Below are 18,224 nucleotides of genomic sequence, written 5' to 3' on the forward strand. Positions count from 1 at the left end.
TGCTGGGATTAAAGGCGTGCACCACCACGCCCGGCGATCCAGGTATTTTTTATAGCAGCCTTTCTGACTTTGGTCAGAAAACCCATGAGCTACCTAGATAGCTTTTAGAATTTTTACTTGCAGAGAGCTGTGTCAACCAAAGAGTTTTTAGAACAGCAAGAAAAAGCTGTCTAGTGCAGAGCAGAACACACACACACACACAGAGAGAGAGAGAGAGAGAGAGAGGGAGAGAGAGAGAGAGAGAGAGGGGGGGGCTTGGACCCAGGGACTTGGAGCCCTTTCTTTTCACGGCTCCCTAACACCAGTTCATTCTCTCGGGAACGCCTCTCCATCAGAAGCTGGTCCTTGGCAATCCCTCGGCTTGGTCTCCTCTCCCATTGCATATTTCCTCCTATTTAAAGATGCCCTTTTTCTCACAATGGCTTCTTTGATGTGTCAGTCAAGCATGCAAGGCCTGTTTCTCCAGTGGCTGTTCCTCTGGACCCGGGCCACACATTTATCACACAAGGGCTTCCAATAAAGCAGTTCCGAACAGCCACAGACTCTGGGCTTCTACAGGCTGGGACTGCCAAACAGGACCTCTCATCCTTCTTCCCAGCGATGTCCCCATTCTGTCCTGGCCTCCTCTTCTAAAGCTCTCCCTCCCTTTCTTGCTGAGTTCCTTGCAGTGCCTCACGGTGACCACTCAGCGGCCCGGGCAGCCAATGGGCAGCCTGAGTCTGAGCTGTCTTCCCTTGATCAGGGTGAGGGCGTCAATGTTTTGAGACAGACACCCTGAGTTTCTGCTAGTTCACACTCTTACCCTGGTGGCCCAGACCTGAAATCCCTGCACCTCTCTAAAGCAGGGTTTCTGTACTGACGCAGGGTTTCTCTGTGCAGACCTGGCTATCCTGGAGCTCCCTGTTGCAGACCTGTCCTGACCAGGCTGACGCTGGATTAAAAGGCATCCACCACTGCCCACCTTGGTTTGGGTTTTCTTACCAAGGTGCTTGGGGCAAACTTAGCTTTTGTTTTACACAGGACCTCAGCCTAACCAGTGCAAACCTGTGTAAAAGACTGGCCTTGGACTTTTGAATCTGCCTCTATCCGAGAGATTACAGGCATGAGCCTGTTTATTCAGAACACATGTCCCTGAGCCCCGAAGTACAGACTAGCAAGGGACGATTATTACCAAGAACAGACTGCTTTATAATCTTGAAGCTTCTCCCAGCCTGTGGGTGACACTAGAGTTGAACATCTGATGGCACACCCCGATAATCACAGCACAGCAAAGGCTGAAATAAAACTGAGTTTGGGGGTGATCTTACCATGTAGACAAACTCACAGACCCCACCCGCCTCTGCCTCTCTAGTGCTGGAATTCAAGGTGTCGACCATCATGCCTTGCCAAGATCCGGATTTTTGTTCTTGGGTGTGTGTGTATGTGTGCATGATATGATACAAACTTTTGTATAACAAAGAAGTTAAAGCAGGACCTGTTTGCCACCTCAGAATAAAGTCGCAGCTAATTCAGATGAGGTCTGCAGAGCCCAAATAGGAATAGTGGCATCTTAGTAACAGAAAACTTGACAGTGGAGTAAAACCTAATAGTCAGGTACACCACAGGCCAGAAGCTGCACAAATTTCCCAGGAGAGCCCAGGCTAAATGCTGCCAAAGCGTATGCACTGCCCATGAGCTATGGTGTCTGAAGGGAAGCCAAGACGCACAGCAACCTTCAATGCCACTGTTGGCCAACAGGAAGCTCCTACAGCTTGGCATTCAGGTTCCAAAACCCAGGGCATAAAATTCAGCTGCGTACTTAAGACCTACCCGCTGCCACCTAGTGGCCCAAACGGCCAGGGGCTACCAGGACTGAGGGTAGGTAACTGCTGTCCCTGTCCCTACATATGCCAATGCTTAGATGCACCAGCAAGAGTGCAGTTGAGTCCATACAGGGTGCTTTGCCAGGCACCCCCACCCAGGTCCTACCTTGGGTGAGCAGTGACTGACCTGCAGATAAAGGGCCGGTCCCTATGCCCATTCAACACAACCAAGCTCCCTTCTGGCACCATAATGGGCTGTATGCTGTAGTGCACTGGGACACTTCTCGCCTGCCACTCAGAAGTAACACTCTCATCTCTCCGCCCCTCATACCCTAGTTGACACCACTCAAGGTCCAGAAAAACTGCCACTCACTCTTTTCCCAAGGTGCCCCGAGTAAGGACTCCAGCAGCTGTCTTTCCTAGCTGGAAATAGAGCAATCCAGCATTACACCTGAGCAGAACTTGTTAGTGCCAGGGTTTGAATCCCAGGCCTCTCTATTCCAGGCCATGTATGAAGGGAGGATCTCAAGTTCAAAGCTACCCTGGAGCTCCTTCCTGTGCTTGGGATCTCCCTCCTCTCCTAAGGCAGCAGCCACAGCATGGCCGGTCTGAGGGAGAGGTCCCAAACCCTGTACTGAACCCACTCTGCAGGGATGGAGACACTAGCCCGCCAAGGCCAAGAACAGGATCACCCAGGACACTCCCAATACCAAGTAAATTTCACGCCATCCACACACTGACCTTTGAACCAGCCCCCTTTAGGCTACACAACATACACAAGTAGACATGTTTTCCTTTAAAGTTTATTCAATACAACATAATCTCCAACTTCACTGAGGTGGCTGACCACGTCCACGACCAAAGCCGCCTCTCTGCAAGAAAAAGCGAATGAGCATTAGCAATGGCCCAGTTCTGCCTGAGGATTTCTAGCTCTTAGGCCCCCTTATCAGAGACACCCACAAAAGCCAGAAGACCATTCCACCCAGGCCCACCCCTACTGGCTGTGGAGCAATTTTGAGCCTATTTCCCACTGTTAGAGTAAGGCTATGGCTGCAAAGTTGGGCTAAGGCAGCCCCAGCCGAGGGACTCACGCCCTAGAGCCGCTTCCTCAGATGAGATCTGAGCAGTGCTGAGGCCCACCACAGGGCTCCATGAGACTGCAGCCCCCCCATGGCAAGCAGGCAATGTGATTTGCTGGTCTACATGTGCCTTTGTGGTAGTAACTGTCACCATTGCATGGAGACACCAAAGCAGAAGGGAACCAAGATCAGATCGGATTATAAAGCAATTCTGTTCTGGGACCCACAGAATTCCCAGTGTTCTGTTTCAAAATGTTATAAAAAAAATTCAGAGGCTGGGTTCTAGTCTTCGGTTAATAGGAGCACGCCACAGACAAGAGATCTGCAAACCATGTTCGCACACTGTTCCACTGCAAGACTGATCCCAACATGGTAGGGAAAGGACCCCCATAGCCCACTAACATTGGCCAGGCCCCAGTGACTACAGAGCAGACAAGATACTCACAAACTGGAATTCAGTTGCTGAGCCAGCCCCAGCCTCAGCTTTCTTGTCAGCTCCAGCTGGAAAGAGAACATTTTACAGTCACCTAAGATCTGATCCCTGGGTAGTGAGGAAGGCAGGCAAGTCTCCTCACCAAGGCCCAGCAGTGGGAAGCATGGTTTGCCTCTCCCCCACCCCCTCCGACCCCCTTGTCGTCTCCCAGACTCATGAACTGATTACCATCCCCTTCTCCAGGAAAGCTGCTCTGACCCGGAGAACCAAACTGCACAAGAGGCTTAGCCCGAGGGGGGGGGGAACAAGTATAATATGGATAATAATAACACGTATGGCAGATCAGATGTGAAGGGAAAGGGGGGGGGAAGCATCTGCACTTTAGGTTACATGTTAAAACACTACTTTAGGGCTAAATGTAAAGCTGTAGTAGTCAAATACCGTTTCTCCTAAACATAGGTTTTACACTCAAGTTCAGCTCACATGGGTTGGGTGAGCGGGGCCAACAGAACGCTGCTGTATTACAATCAGAGACTACCGTGTCCCTTTCACACCACAGGCAGTTGCTGGCTCACTTCCTGTCTTCAATCAGTGTGCTCACAGCCCCACCCTCTGCATGAGGATCCCCTCAACCACAACTGTGGAAGGTGTTCAGGCCCTGTGTGTTCATCTCCAAGTACCGAATGCAGAAGGAAGGCAAGAAAAGTTCTGCCCACATCCCATACCTCAGGCTTCTCTGTATTTCTCTCAGGAGCACAACTGGCTCTTCTAGGAGTTTGCTTGACCCTCCTTCCCTCCCTCCCGTGAGCCTGCTTCTCTGACCCACCTGCAGCACCTTCCCCAGTGACAATGCGAGCTCAGAGACAAGGGCATCTTGGAGATGTTCTCAGCCCCCCACAGGTGCCCAGCACACGGCAAGCATTCTCTCTCAGACACTAGATTCCACAGGGACAACAGAGCACGAGCTCCTGCTCTCCTCTGAGGGATGTTGGCTCAGCTTTGCCAACACTGGCCTTCAGTGTTCCAGCACAGGCCCCCTCCAGTTCCCACCGCAGGACCTTTCCTGGCCGCCTTGGCAGCAAGGACTGCACTCCACAGGAGACTGCTGAGAATCTGAGGAGAGGAGATACTCACGGGGCACAGCACTCCTTCTGTAGGTGTCTCTGTCGGCCTCCCCTCTTGTGAATCTTGCAGGCCGCTCACCCTCTGGACCTGCAGAAACCAAACGATATTGTGAGTGCAGGGCAGCGACTGACTGAAGAGAAGTGGCAGTGCAGCCTGCTTCCAGCTCTCTGGGAGCCAGACTACAGAGGAACATCAACACCCAGAACAGTGCCACGAACTTTGATGTCCCCACAGGGACTAATCACTACCAGTATTTTGGTTCCTCACATCTTGGTTAAAACAAGCTGGGGGGTGGTGGTACAGGCCTTTAATCCAAGCACTCAGGAGGCAAAGACAAGGCAGATCTCGAGCCTGAGGTTAGCCTGGTCTACAAAGGGAGTTCCAGGACAGCAAAACAAACAAGAAACCAGAAGCAAGCAGCCAGTGGCAGTTCAATCCATAAAAGGTGCTATGAGCTAGGCATTGGTGGCGCACGTCTTTAATCCTAGCACTTGGGAGGCAGAGATAGGCAGGCTTCTGAGTTCGAAACCAGCCCCTGGTCTACAGAGTGAGTTCCAGGACAGCCAGGGCTATACAGAGAAACCCTGTCGAGAAAAAAAAAAAAAAAAAAGCAAAAAAAGACCCAACTTTCCAAGTTGTTCCCATACCTCCATACACCTTCCAGTTTCCCCTTGCCTCCCACACACCTCAAGGGGCTTATTTATTTAGCACATATCCACCTAAAATGGTTTTTGAGAAGGGGTCTTGTTCTATAGCCCTAACCTGCCTGAGTGATGGGATTAACATTTTTACCTGGAAGGCTGGGCGTGTCTGTACACGCCTTTAATCTCAGCACTCAGGAAGTAGAGGCAGGCAGATCTCCAAGTTAAGGCCTGTTCTGTTCTAGGACAGTCAGAGAAACTGTCTCAAAATGCCAAAGTTATCACCACAAACTTGTAATTTCTATTTATTGGTTTGCCTTACGTGACTCTCAAATCTCCCGTGTAATCCTCGCCGTCCTGAACCTCAGCGGCACCTCTGCCTCCCAATGCACCACCACGGGCTCTTAACCAGCTTGGCTTCGCCCTGGGCGTTCATTCAGCAGACAGACCCTCTAACTGCGAGAATCCCTCAGGTGCTCTGCTCGACTCCCCGGACTAAGCACAGGCAAACGAAGCTGTGTTCAGGGATATTTTCACTTCAGCCTACAGCTACTACAGTAGTTCAAGCGACTGTGGGCCAGCAGTGACCTCAGCAATCAGGGAACTTCCAGTCCCCCCGACACAGCACACCCTCAGGTCACACACAGCTGGCTTCTCCCTCCTCCTCACTTCTGTTCCCCTTGCCAAGTAAATACACGAAGGTGTCAGGAGAGGCTGTAGCCACCTCACAGGATTCTGGGACATCACCTGAGAGTCTGCACCGACACCACTGTGTTGTAAGAACATGTCTAAGCTGGGAGGTTACACCTGTAACCCCTAGCACCCAGGCTGAGGCAGGAGGATCAGAAGTTGTTCAAAGTCCCCAGCTACGTAAGGCCCCTCCGGGTTTTATGAGACCCTATCTCAAAAGCAACCGCGCAACCAATTCTCCCCCAAAAAGTGGTTTCTGAGGAGGCTCTTGTGGCATTCAGACTCAGTACCTTTGGGCCGAGGCCTGCCGGTCTCAGGCCGGCTGCGGCGCAGGGTGGCGGGCACGATCTCTGGGGGTAGGTGCAGGTAGTCTCGGAGATACTGGATGCCCTCATTCGTAAGGTACCAGTAGAAATGTCTCCAAGCAAACTGCTCCTTCACGTAGCCTCGCGACTTGAGAGACTGCAGGACGGACAGACAGTTCGGTCAGCAGCCAGCTCCCCGGGAGGGGCAGGCGCATCCCCCCACCCGCGTCTGCTCCATACCTGCATGGCCTTCATCACGTGCAGGTTGGGCACATTCTTGTCGGCCAGCTCGGGGTGCTTGGGCATGTGGACGTCCTTTTTGGCGACCATCACGCCTTCCTTAAAAAGGAGTTCGTAGATGGCAATCCGATTCTTCTTAGGCATCAACATCTGCAAGAAAGACGCGACCGTTCAGCACGGTGGCCAGAATCCAAGTTCCGGATCACCGCTGTCACGGGGTGAGCACTCCAGACGGGGACCACAGGGACCCAGGCTCCGCCACCTCCATCGGTTCGGAGAAAAGCAAGAGGGTCACAGAAGGCACACGTCTGCTGCCCCGGGTCTCACAGCCAAGTGTCTCGGGGTGGGAGGTAGACACAGACGCTTGGGTGACAACCATGCTTGGGGGCCATCAGAACCAGAGAGGTCGTACCTAGGGCAAAGTCGGGGGACTTCTTATAGAACACAAGGAGCCAGAGAAGAGGCTCCACTTCCTGCGAGGAGGGAGCGACGGGCTCGTGGTCCCCTGAAAGTCCTCCCCAAAGCTAACGCAGAGACCGGAGGGGAGCAGGAAGGGCAGAGGGGGGCCTGCCGCGAAAGGAACGCACGCAGGCGGGCGCCGAACCCCTGGCCCGGGCGCTTCCCGCCACACGTGGCCTTCCGACTCCGCTCCTCCTCCACCCGCGCCATCGGGACGCCGGTCCTCTTCAGCCGCGTCGCCGGGTCGCAGAGCTGCGTCCCCCCCCCGCGAGCCCCCTGGGCACGGCGCGGCGAGCGGCGGGGAGGGCGAGCGCGGCCTCCGCCTCCCCCCGAGGACGCGGGCCCGCCACGGCGGCGCCGCGACCCGGATGGCGAGCGATGGAGCCCGGACGCCGGAGGAACTCACCGCGGCGGCTGCAGGGTCCGAGGCGGAGGCTGGAAAGGAAGGGGCGTGCGCGGCGCGGCGTCTCTTCCGGGCTGCGCGGCCCCGCCTCCCCGCAGGACCCGCGCACGGCCTGGGGTGGCCTCGGCGCTGCCTGAGGAGCGCGGGCGGCGCTAGGGCGCATGTGCGAGCCGTCCGGCCACTCCCACCCCGCCCCCGCCGGGAGGGTGCGAGCCCGAGCGCCGCGTCCCGAGCTCGTGGGCAGGCGCTCGGTGCTGGCGCGGTTCCGCGTCGCCCGGTGGCAATGGAGGCGGGAGGGCTAAGAGTTCAGGGATAGACTAGGCCAGCCTGAGCTACCTGGGACCTTGTCCCCGGAAGGACAAAAAGAAAGCATACATGGCTGGGACACTTTTTACACATTCCAGATTCATTCCCAGGAAGAAACTGTCATCCTAATTAGGGCTCACTCCCCATTAACCCTGCTTATACTGGAGTAAATTTTACTTATGCTTCGTAAAGTCTCTCAGATAAGAAATGTTAGTCATCAGGCAGGGTCGCGTCCAGGCAAGACACGACATCCATGTAAGACCCTCCCTGAAAATAATAATAATAAGCCGGGCAGTGGTGGCGCACGCCTTTAATCCCAGCACTTGGGAGGCAGAGGCAGGCGGATTTCTGAGTTCGAGGCCAGCCTGGTCTACAGAGTGAGTTCCAGGTCAGCCAGGGCTAGACAGAGAAACCCTGTCTCGAAAAACCAAAATAATAATAATAATAATAAATTTAAAAGACAAGGCATTATGTGCAGTATGGATGCAGAGGCAAGCAGATCTCCGTGAGTTCAAGCCCAACCTATGGTAAACAGCGAGTTCCAGGCCAGCTAGAGGCACAGTCTCAAAACAAAACCAGCCACGCCCAAAGAAATGCACCTCACCTTGTTGATTTTAATTTATGGTTCTCCTTTCCCTGTCTGACTGAACGTTTTATTTATCGTGTGTGTTCGTTTATTTCTAGCTCTCTCTTACCTGTCTGACTAAACGGTTTATTATTTGTGTGTTTTCATTTATTGTTATTGGAGACAAGGTTTTGTTCTTGCCTCTGCCTCACAAATGCTGGCATTGCAGGGGTGCACCACCATGCCTGGTTGATTTCCCAACACCATGGCCTCAGTAAAATAAGCCGCATGCACGAAGCCTCGGGTTTGATCCCCAGCATCAAATTAACTGACCGTGGTGGCAGCAGCGGAGGAGGTGAAGAGGTGAAGGACTGCCTCGCCTCGGGTTGGGAGGACAGCCCCGGAAAATAGTCCTTTTTTTAAAGAATTATTTATTATTATACATAAGTACACTGTAGCTGTCTTCAAATGCACCAGAAGAGGGCGTCAGATCCCATTACAGATGGTTGTGAGCCACCATGTGGTTGCTGGGATTTGAACTCAGGACCTCTGGGAGAGCAGTCAGTGCTCTTCCTCGCTGAGCCATCTCGCCAGCCCGGAAAATTCTCCTTACAGACAATTTAGCTTTCTTTCTCCGTTATGTTGAAGTTTACTGTCTGTCAATCAGCACGGATGCCAAGGGGAGGAACTTTTCACCCCGCCCCCGCCCCCATGCCGCTTTAACTTCTGTCTTTCCACCCACCCCAGGTCTAGAGTGGTGGGGGACTGAGATGGGATGCCACAGTCTGCCTGCTCTGTAGCCTGGGCTGCTGTCAATCTTGAGATCTTCCAGCCACAGCCTCAAGTGCTGAGAAACCGGGTAGGGCTGTAAGCATCTAAAACAAGGTAGCTCTGACTGGCCTGGAACTCGCCGAGGCTGGGCTGGAACTCACAGCGACCCTCTGCTTCTGCCTCCCACGCTGTTGTTAACTAACGGTATACCCAAGCAGCCGCCCACCCTGTGCATCTCCGGTCCATCAGGCTGGACGATGGCGGCCCTCCGTTAGCTCATCCCAGGAAATCCTGAGGACTCTGCTCTCCTTTGTGACCTTCGCAGGCTCGGCTGAATCTTTCCCCGGAAAACTGTGCTCCCCAACCCCCACGCTTGGCTTCATCTCAGTTGTATTGGTTTTGTGCCAAGAGCTCCCAAATTTCTGGTGATGTACGATAAATATCTTAAAGAGTTCGCTGGCTTCCTTGCAGCTGCCAGGCCCCTAGGCCCCAACACTGGGCCTAAATGGGGTTTGGGCTGAAATCATCGCTAGGAGCAATGCACATCAAGCAATACTTAAACCCATAATATGCCGAGAACATGGAAAGAAAATGACCGGAGCCTGGTGGTAACGAATAGTGGAGTGGGGGTGGGGAAGCCAAAGCCTCCCTAAAGACTCAGAAGAGGGAGCAGGCAGGGAAGGCTCTGTGGTAGAGAGCCAGAGTGACAACAGGCAGGACAATGTGACCTCGGCCTCTTTGGAGTTTGTCGAAGTACAGGAAGGGGTGAGAGTCTGCGGCTCAGCTGGCACCGTCCTGGCTGGCTTAGTCCCCAGGAAGCCCTGAGTGTTGTATAAAGGATAAACTTGGTGTGCTGAGGCGAAGTCCTGGTCACCATAGCTCTTGAGAGATGGAGGCAGGAGGCTGGCAAGTGGCAGGTACAAGCTTATCCTCAGCGACAGAGAGAGTGTGAGACTTGTATCAACGAGTAAAGGGGGCTGCAGAGATGGCTCAGAGGTTAAGAGCACTGGCTGCTCTTCCAGAGGTCCTGAGTTCAATTCCCAGAAACCACGTGGTGGCTCACAACCATCTGTAGTGGGATCCGATGTCACCTTCTGATCTGTCTGAAGACAGTGACAGTATACCCATATACATGAAATAAATAAATCTTTAAAAAAAAAAGTTTTTCCCTTCACTGCGGGGGCAAAGGGGTCAACTGGTGAGGCTCAGCGGCTCAGTGGCTCAGTGGCTCAGTGGCAAGTGCCTTTACCCACACAGCCACCTCAGGGGCACAACCATTCCAGGTTTTTATGTTTGGTTTTGGTTTGTTTTTTTGTTTTTCGAGACAGGGTTTCTCTGTGTAGCCCTGGCTGTCCTGGAACTCACTCTGTAGACCAGGTTGGCCTCGAACTCAGAAATCCGCCTGCCTCTGCCTCCCGAGTGCTGGGATTAAAGGCACGCGCCACCATGCCCGGCTAACCATTCCAGTTTTACCCAGTGCTGGAAACTGAGCCTAGGCTGTCAAGCTTGCCAGGGCAGACATAGCCACACTTGGCCTGGCACTGGCCTGCCTGCCTTCCTGCCTTCCTTCCTTCCTGCCTTCCTTCCTTCCTTCCTTCCCTCTTTCCCTCCTGCCTTCCTTTTACTTTATGCACATTGGTATATTACCTGCAGGCATGTCTATGTGAGGGTGTCAGACCACGGAGTTACAGACAGATGTGAGCTGTCAGTGGGTGCTGGGATTTGAACCCTGTCCTGTGGAAGAGCACTTAGTACTCTTAAACGATGAGCCATCTCTCCAGCCCTGTATTTTTTAAAATTGGCGTGCAATATACCAATACACCCCAGAGAGTTGCAATCCTTTATGGGGGGGTTCACATATTAGGTATCCTGTATATCAGATATTTATAGTACAATTCATAACAGTAACAAAGTTACAGTTATGAAATAGCCAAAAAAATACTTTTATGGTTGGGTCACCATAACATGAGGAGCTGTATTAAAGGGCCACAACATTGGGAAGGTTGAGAATCACTGCTCTAAATCAAGGGACAGAATAAGGCCAACCACCCCATTCCCAGCCTCTACTCCAGGTACACCTCACCCCGTGTGGATGCCGGGAGCATTTTGAATGATGTTACCCACTCCACCTCTGTTATCCCTGTCCCATGTCCGCTGCTATATCCGCATTCACCAGCTGCTCACAATCCCTTGCCACCAATGTCTGCCTTCTGTAAATATTACTGTTGAAAGTATTTAAGCTGACCTGGTGGCCCAGATGTAGCTGAGCAGCTGAAGTCGGGAGCCCAGAGCAGAAGCTGGGTCTAGGTTCTTGGGCCCCCTAGGGGTCTCCCCAGGCTGGAAATCAATAAAGATGGTTGGTATTGGCTTTCATGTTCCATCCCTTAGTTCTTAGGCCTTTAAATAGGGAATGGAAGAAGGCCTGGGGGAGCAGCGCCCCCTATGGGCAGAGCCTTGATAGCGCCACTGACCCCTGGGCCTTTAGAGGCCGCGGATGCAGACAAACTCTTTCCCCTCAAACGATAACCCAGATAATGCTCTGCAGACAGCCCGGGTTTCACCTCTTCGCAGTCGCCCTTCACACACCTAGAATAGCTTTCCGAGCCTGGAGCGCGTCGCCTCTTCCCACCCACACAGAGGCTCCTAGGAAGAGCCATCTGTGCTGCAAGGCCCCATTAAAGCTCCCAGCGCAGGAGATTGTGGTTAGTAGGTAGACAGCGCCTGGTACACTCCCAACGCAAGCCTGCACCCACGCGTGCTTGCGTTGTCTGCATCTGGTGCGTTGGATGGAGTCTGGTGGTCCCCTCCACTCGGGAAAACCATCCCGGCCTGACCCCGTAGGGACCACACCTTTACCGGTTTTGGATAGTGCCTCTACCCTAGTCCACGTCTGTGACTCTCCTCCACTAGATTAAACCAGCGCCAAGGTGAGAAAGCAGAGGCCAGGACATGGGTACCAGTTTATAGCCCGTTAAATCTTTTGTCTTCTGTCCTGGATTCATTTCGTGAATGATGATTCTGTACACTGTCTCTATGGCTTGGGACTTGTCTAGAACTCTCTATGTAGTCTACAGCTGGCTTTAAAACGGTGGCAGTTCTCCCTCCTACCTCTGCTTCGCTACTGCTGGGACACAAGGTATGTACCACCACACACCCTGACAGGACCCTGTCTACTCTCCCTCCTCCCCCAAAAGCCTCCAGGCTGGCCTTGAACTCACAGAGATCCATCTGCTTCTGCCTCCATAGTTCATTAAAGGCTTGGTCCACCATGCCAAGTCTGGCCTCAAACACACCGCCCCACAGCCTCTGCCTCCTGAGTGTGGAGGAATTGCAAGCACATGAGACCACACTTGGCTTTAAAACTGACTGTCATAGGACTCAGTGGTAAAGGCTCTGGCTGCCAGGCCTGACAACGGGAGAACCAGCAGCAAAATGCCCACACACAATGTGTATGCGTGCGTGCGTGTATGTGTGCGTGCGTGCATGTGTGTGTGTGTGTGTGTGTGTGTGTGTGCTAGTCCACAGAGGCTATCTCTATTTTTGTTGTTGTTGTTGTTTTTGTTTTTTGAGACAGGGTTTGCTATCTCTATTTTTTGTTTTTGTTTTTGTTTTTGTTTTTGTTTTCTGAGACAGGGTTTCTCTGTCTGTCCTGGAACTCACTCTGTAGACCAGGCTGGCCTCGAACTCAGAAATTCGCCTGCCTCTGCCTCCCAAGTGCTGGGATTAAAGGTGTGTGCCACCAACGCCCAGCTCTGTTAATTTTTTAAATGACCTTTTTGAGGGGCTGAACAGATGCCTCGTTAGTTAAAGGCACTTGCTGCTCTTCCACAGGACCCAAGCTCAGGTTCCAGCACCCAGTGAGGCTGCTCCCAACAGCCTGGAACTCCAGAGGATCTGAGACCCTTTGCTGGCATCCGTGGGCACCTGCACACAAGTAGGGTTCACTCACACACAGGACACACTCATACACACACATTGGAACACAGGTGTGCACGCACACACATTTTAAATCACCATTTTAGATGCACAATTCAGGGAAATCAAGGACATCACACACCACTTCCAGAATCTTCATTTTGAAAACTGAAGCCCTGTGATACAAGACAGGACGCCAGGCCCTGGGAGTTTGGTGGATGGCAGCAGCACAGTGGTTTTCTGGCTGTAACAGCAAACCAGACCGTCTCGGCAGACATCCTGGGCCTCGCCAGTTCCCTGTGACTACAGCGCTTGAAAGGAGGATGTAGGCCTACCTCAGTTCCAGACCAGCCTGGGTTCCATGAGACCTTGTCTCAAATCTATAAAACAAAACAAACAAACAAACAAAATCCTAAATATAAAACAGAACCTGGAAGGATCTGGGTGTGCTGGCTAGGAGCTGGGGCAGGAGACAGAGAACTCTAGGCCAGTCTGGGCTACAAGGAGAGATTCCCCCTCATCAAAAAGTAAAAACCCAAAGGAGGTGCCCACATCCCCCCGTTTTATCAGCCAGCAGCAAATCACGGCCCCACCCATGCTCAAGACAAATTTTCCAAACGCATAACTCATTAGGGTCGCTTAGGGAGAGCCTCCTGCTTTTCCTTTGAGACAGGATCTCACTCTCTAGACTGACTAGGTTGGCCTTGAACTCAAGGAGATTCACCTGTCTCAGCCTCCTGAGTGCTGGGATTAAAGGAATGAGCCACCCCACCCAGGTACCTTTTTGTGTTTTTTGAGGAAGGGATCGTGTAGACCAGACCTGGTTTGAACTCACTCACCCAAGGATGCCAAGATTACCCAGTTGTCTTTACACAGGTAGTTATTTGTGCATTCACACGAGAGTGTGGTGATACATGTCTGCAGGGCAGAGGGTCTCTCTCTCTCTCTCTCTCTCTCTCTCTCTCTCTCTCTCTCTCTCACACACACACACACACACACACACACACACACACACACACACACTTTCAGGACAGGGTCTATTAGAACCAGGGCTGACCTTGAACTCTAAGGACGACCTTGTCCATGCTCTCCCTGCCCATGCTTCTCAAGTGCTGGGGTTACGGCTGGGGTTACAGCTGGGGTTACAGGTAGGAGCGTCAACCACCCCGGCATCAATAGCCTTTAATGGCGTTCTGAGCCCCACTGCGTTTGGTTGGTATCAATCTGCTGGAGTCCTTCTTAGGCATCAGGGTCCGGTGGGGAGCTTTGCAGGTGGCTCGCCAGTCTCCCTGGCAGGATCCTGTCCATCCAGAGCATCCTCAGAGCAGAGTGGTCCGAATTCACCCTGTACCTTGTATTTTTCTGATTCAGAGTTTCCGTATGGAAAGAGGTTCTCACTTTTTTCTTCTCTGTCTTCCTTTGTTTGCTTTTTTTGAGACAGAGTCTCACTGTGTAGCCCTGGTTTTCCTGAGACTCGCTATGTAGACCAGGCTGGCCTCAAACTCACAGCGATCCTCCTGCCTCTGCTTCCCAGGTGGTCGGATTAAGGCAGACATGCACTGCCGAGCCTGGCGTTTGTTTATAAAGTTTGACACAGGGTCTCATGTAATTTTATTATTATTATTATCGTTGTTATTATTATCATATAGCCCAGTCTGGCTCACACTTGGTATGCAGCCAGGACACCTTTGACTTCCTGATTCTCCTGTCTCAGCTCACAGACTCTGGGGCTGCAGACATGAACCACCATATGTAGCTGATGTGGTGCGGAGGTTCTGGGTGTTTCGAACCCAGGGTCTCATGGCTGAAATCCTGACCTTCTCACCTCGGCCTTCCAAGTGCTGATGACAGGCCTGGGCCACCTCACCATCTCTTACTCTGGCTGCCTGGTTTCCCTGTGGCTGTTACTGGTTTGTCCTCACCCTCCTGCGTTGAGGGCACCACTGGTCACCAAGGGTAAACCTTGCCTGCCATGTCTTGGTGACCCTACAGCTGCTCTCTGAGCTGGTGGTAGTCTAGGCTGGAAGGTCCACAAAGCCTCAGCTTGGAGCCCCCAACTGGGCCTCTCTCCCCTACTGACAACACATGTTCAGCGATGGAGGCTTCCTTCTATCCAGTAGAAGATTCCAGAGGAGGCAGAGCAGGAGCTGTGCACCTCACGTCAGAGCAAGTCTGGAGACCCACTGGGACTCAAGAGCAGGGACACAGCCTGTGATGATGGACAGAGTGGGAGGGGGTATTGCCATTCTCGAAGATTCCAGATCAGGCTGGTGAAATGGAGAGTGGTGGAGCCTGCTGCCACACTGGGTGGGGCGGCTTGGGCACATGGTGAAAGACAAGAACACATACACACACACATATACATACATACACATATACACACAGTATATATACACATGCATACAAAAACACACATACATGTACATATATACACACATACATATACACACATATACATGTATATATACACATACACACATATACATACATACACATATAATACACATGTACATGCACATATATATACACATACACACACACATAAATACATATATATACATCTACACACATATACAAATCTACACACCTATACACACATACACACATACCTATACATACACACATATACATATACACATCTACACACATATACTCACATACATACATACATACCTATACATACATACACATATACATATATACATATACACACATACACACACTCATTTACAATATATCACTTTAAAAAAAAAGATTCTGGTCTAGGCTTGTCCAATCCGGAGCCCATGCAAGTGCTATCTGCAGGGCTCAGGACACTTGGCAGTGATGTCACCAAGGGGTGGGTGGGGAGGGGTCCCATTGTCCCAGTCCTACTCAGGCAGGCAGTTGCTCGGTGGATCCTAGGGGCCCCAGCACAGGCAGCCAGGGCAATATCAAGGAATTAGCTCTCCTCTGCCTCCCACCCCCCTCCCTGTCAGGCCTCCCTGGGCTGGCAGGACATATGGCCCTGCCAGGGGAAGTCAAGCCGGGAGCTTTGCCAGTGAGGGCCAGATGGAACAGCAAGCAATCACAAATCAGCTCACGGACAGCACCATAAATAATCGCGTGGGTGGGCACAGCCTTGAAGACGCATTTCACAGCCTTGGAGTGCTGGGGGCTGGCTCTGTCTGTCTTTGACCTGGGAACTCTCATCTCTCTAGCATGCTCCCACTACTCACAGAACACGGGCTGGGGACAGATGAAGTGGGAGACACGTCAGCTCACTTTAAACGATCTGGGGATGTGGCTCGCCTGGTGGGGTGTTATGAGGCTTCTGTTGGATGCCCCCAGAACCACAGAGCCCTAAACACTTAGCATGGTGGCTCACACCTGTAGTTCAGGGAAGGGTTCAGGAATTCTATGTCTTTTTGGCTATGTATATCATGTTTAAAACAAATAAATAACAAAAACAATAATATAAACAACCCCCAAAGTGGTTCTTCTTCCCCACCTCACTGTGCCCAGGGCATGGTGCTTTTAGGCTGTGGGGGACTAAGCCCAGCCGCCCCCTGGAGTCTTGTCACTGGATGGATAGAGGGCAATGCGTTCTCCTCTCCTGCCTCAACTTTTTTTTTTTTTTTTCTCCTGAGCTGCGGCAACGCCAGCCAGGCTGTTGCCATATGGCCGCTCCACTTCTCCTGTCACAGAAGAGGCTCTCACTAAACGAGGGACAGGCTCTGAGCCTCTCCCAGAGGTCTTCTGTGACTCGCTTTATCACATCAAGGTGAAGATTAAACGGCTTTGTTTTGTTTTGATTATTTATTTGTTTATTTATTTATTGAGACAGTGTCTCGGTGTGTAGCCCTGTGTAGCCCTGGCTGGTCTGGAACTCACTCTGCAGCCAAGGTTAACTAAACCTCCAACCTCAAAAGCCATTTCTCCCCCTGCCTGCCAGTGCATTTGTCGTTTTCCCGAGACAGGGTTTCTCTGGGTAGAGCTGGCTATCCCGGAACTTACTCTGTAGACCAGGCTGACCCGGAACTCACAGAAACCCACCTGCCTCTGCCTCCCGAGTGCTGGGATTAAACAAGGTGACTTTTTAAAATGGCAGACTTAGCTAGACTTGGTGCCACATGCCTGTAATCCCTAAACTTGGGAGGTGGAAGTGGGAGGAGGGTCAAGGGGCTCGAGGCTAGCTTTGAGTACATAGCAAGCTTGAGGTCAGCCTGGACGGCATGTGACTCTGTCCTCCATGCATACAAGTGTGAGCCGGGCTCTGAGATCACATGAGATCAGCTGTGTTCAGTGTGGTACGGCCACAGACTCAAGAACGCGTCTCAAAACTATTATAAAATTAGGGTTAAAGGGATTGCTCAACAGTTAAGATCATTGGCTGTTCTTCCAGAGAACCTAAAGTCAAGGCCCAGGACACACACAGGGTCGCTCACAGCCACCTGTAATGATAATTCCAGGCTATCTGACGCCCTCTTCTGGCCTCTACGGGTACTGCATGCATTTGGTGCTCATAGTACATGCAGACAGAACACCCATATACACAAAATAAAAATGGATACTTTTAAAGAACAAGTTGTTTGCTTGTTTAGAGTGTGTTACATAGGCAGTGGGATTCCCATTTCCTTGCTGTGAGCCTTGGGGGGGAGGGGGCTTGTGCAGAAAGACTTAGGCTGGGAAACACGGGTCCCATCATGGAGGGATATAGAAGTAGCTGGGGAGGGTAGGGGGCTCCACTTCTGCTGGAGGGTTGGGTTCTGCATGCTGCAGGTCAAGATGGCTCTGAGTTTAGCTGTAAATATTCTGTTCTTGGCCTCTTGAGTCCAGATGGAGCTGGGGACTCAGCTTCAGAGCGTCTCTATTTTGGCTGGGTTTGCGTCCGCCAGCTCAGGGGCGGACATCTTTGTGGGAAGGTACCTTGTGTTCCGAGACTCCAAACACTTGCTATAGACTTGGGCGACGACGGCAGGAGAATCAGGAGTTCAGAGTCATTCTTGACACTTAGACACATGAGCTGGAACCCGGTGCCACAGCAATGGCTCGGGCCTGGCTCTAACAGATAGCCTTCACGTACCTCTTCAGGTAGCCTTACCACGTGGCGATGTTTTCTGTTACTGCAGGTGGTTCTCACTAAGGGATACTGATTCAAGGTGTCAGGGTCCAAGGTCATCCCAGGAGCTCACTTGAGGTGGTTCCCTGATCTGCAGCAGTGTCTCCAAGGTCAGTGCCAACCATGCGAGGCAGTAAGGCGGGGGCTCCGGTGCTGGGGTAGGTTACATTCTGACCAAGTCTCAGAGCTTTGGAGGGCTGCCGGGGACTCTGTTGTCCTTGAGCCTTCTGCCTTTGCCTCCGCGGCTTTTCTTCCTGGTTTGAGTTCAAGATCAGTGGGGGGCAGGGCAGGCTGTGCTCCAAAATGGGGCTCTGGTTCACTCTGGTCACTCTGCTGCAGGTAGGGTCCAATGGACAGGGCGGACTGAGGGACACAGGGCGGACTGAGGG

General features: G+C 52.1%; 1 protein-coding gene across 1 annotated transcript; it reads right to left on the reverse strand.

Annotated features, from left to right (window-relative positions):
• Positions 1 to 2,585: 2,585 nt before the first annotated feature.
• Rps10 (ribosomal protein S10) lies at positions 2,586 to 7,260 on the reverse strand. The gene is made up of 6 exons (XM_021220960.2): positions 7,181 to 7,260; positions 6,316 to 6,465; positions 6,061 to 6,232; positions 4,449 to 4,526; positions 3,327 to 3,382; positions 2,586 to 2,674 (listed from the first exon to the last, which is right to left on the reverse strand). The coding sequence occupies exons 2-6, from the start codon at positions 6,463 to 6,465 to the stop codon at positions 2,633 to 2,635; spliced, it is 498 nt and encodes a 165-aa protein (XP_021076619.1). The 5' UTR covers positions 7,181 to 7,260; the 3' UTR covers positions 2,586 to 2,632.
• Positions 7,261 to 18,224: the final 10,964 nt, after the last annotated feature.

The sequence above is a fragment of the Mus pahari genome, chromosome 21 (assembly GCF_900095145.1).
Source record: "Mus pahari chromosome 21, PAHARI_EIJ_v1.1, whole genome shotgun sequence".
Taxonomy (NCBI): Eukaryota; Metazoa; Chordata; class Mammalia; order Rodentia; family Muridae; genus Mus; species Mus pahari.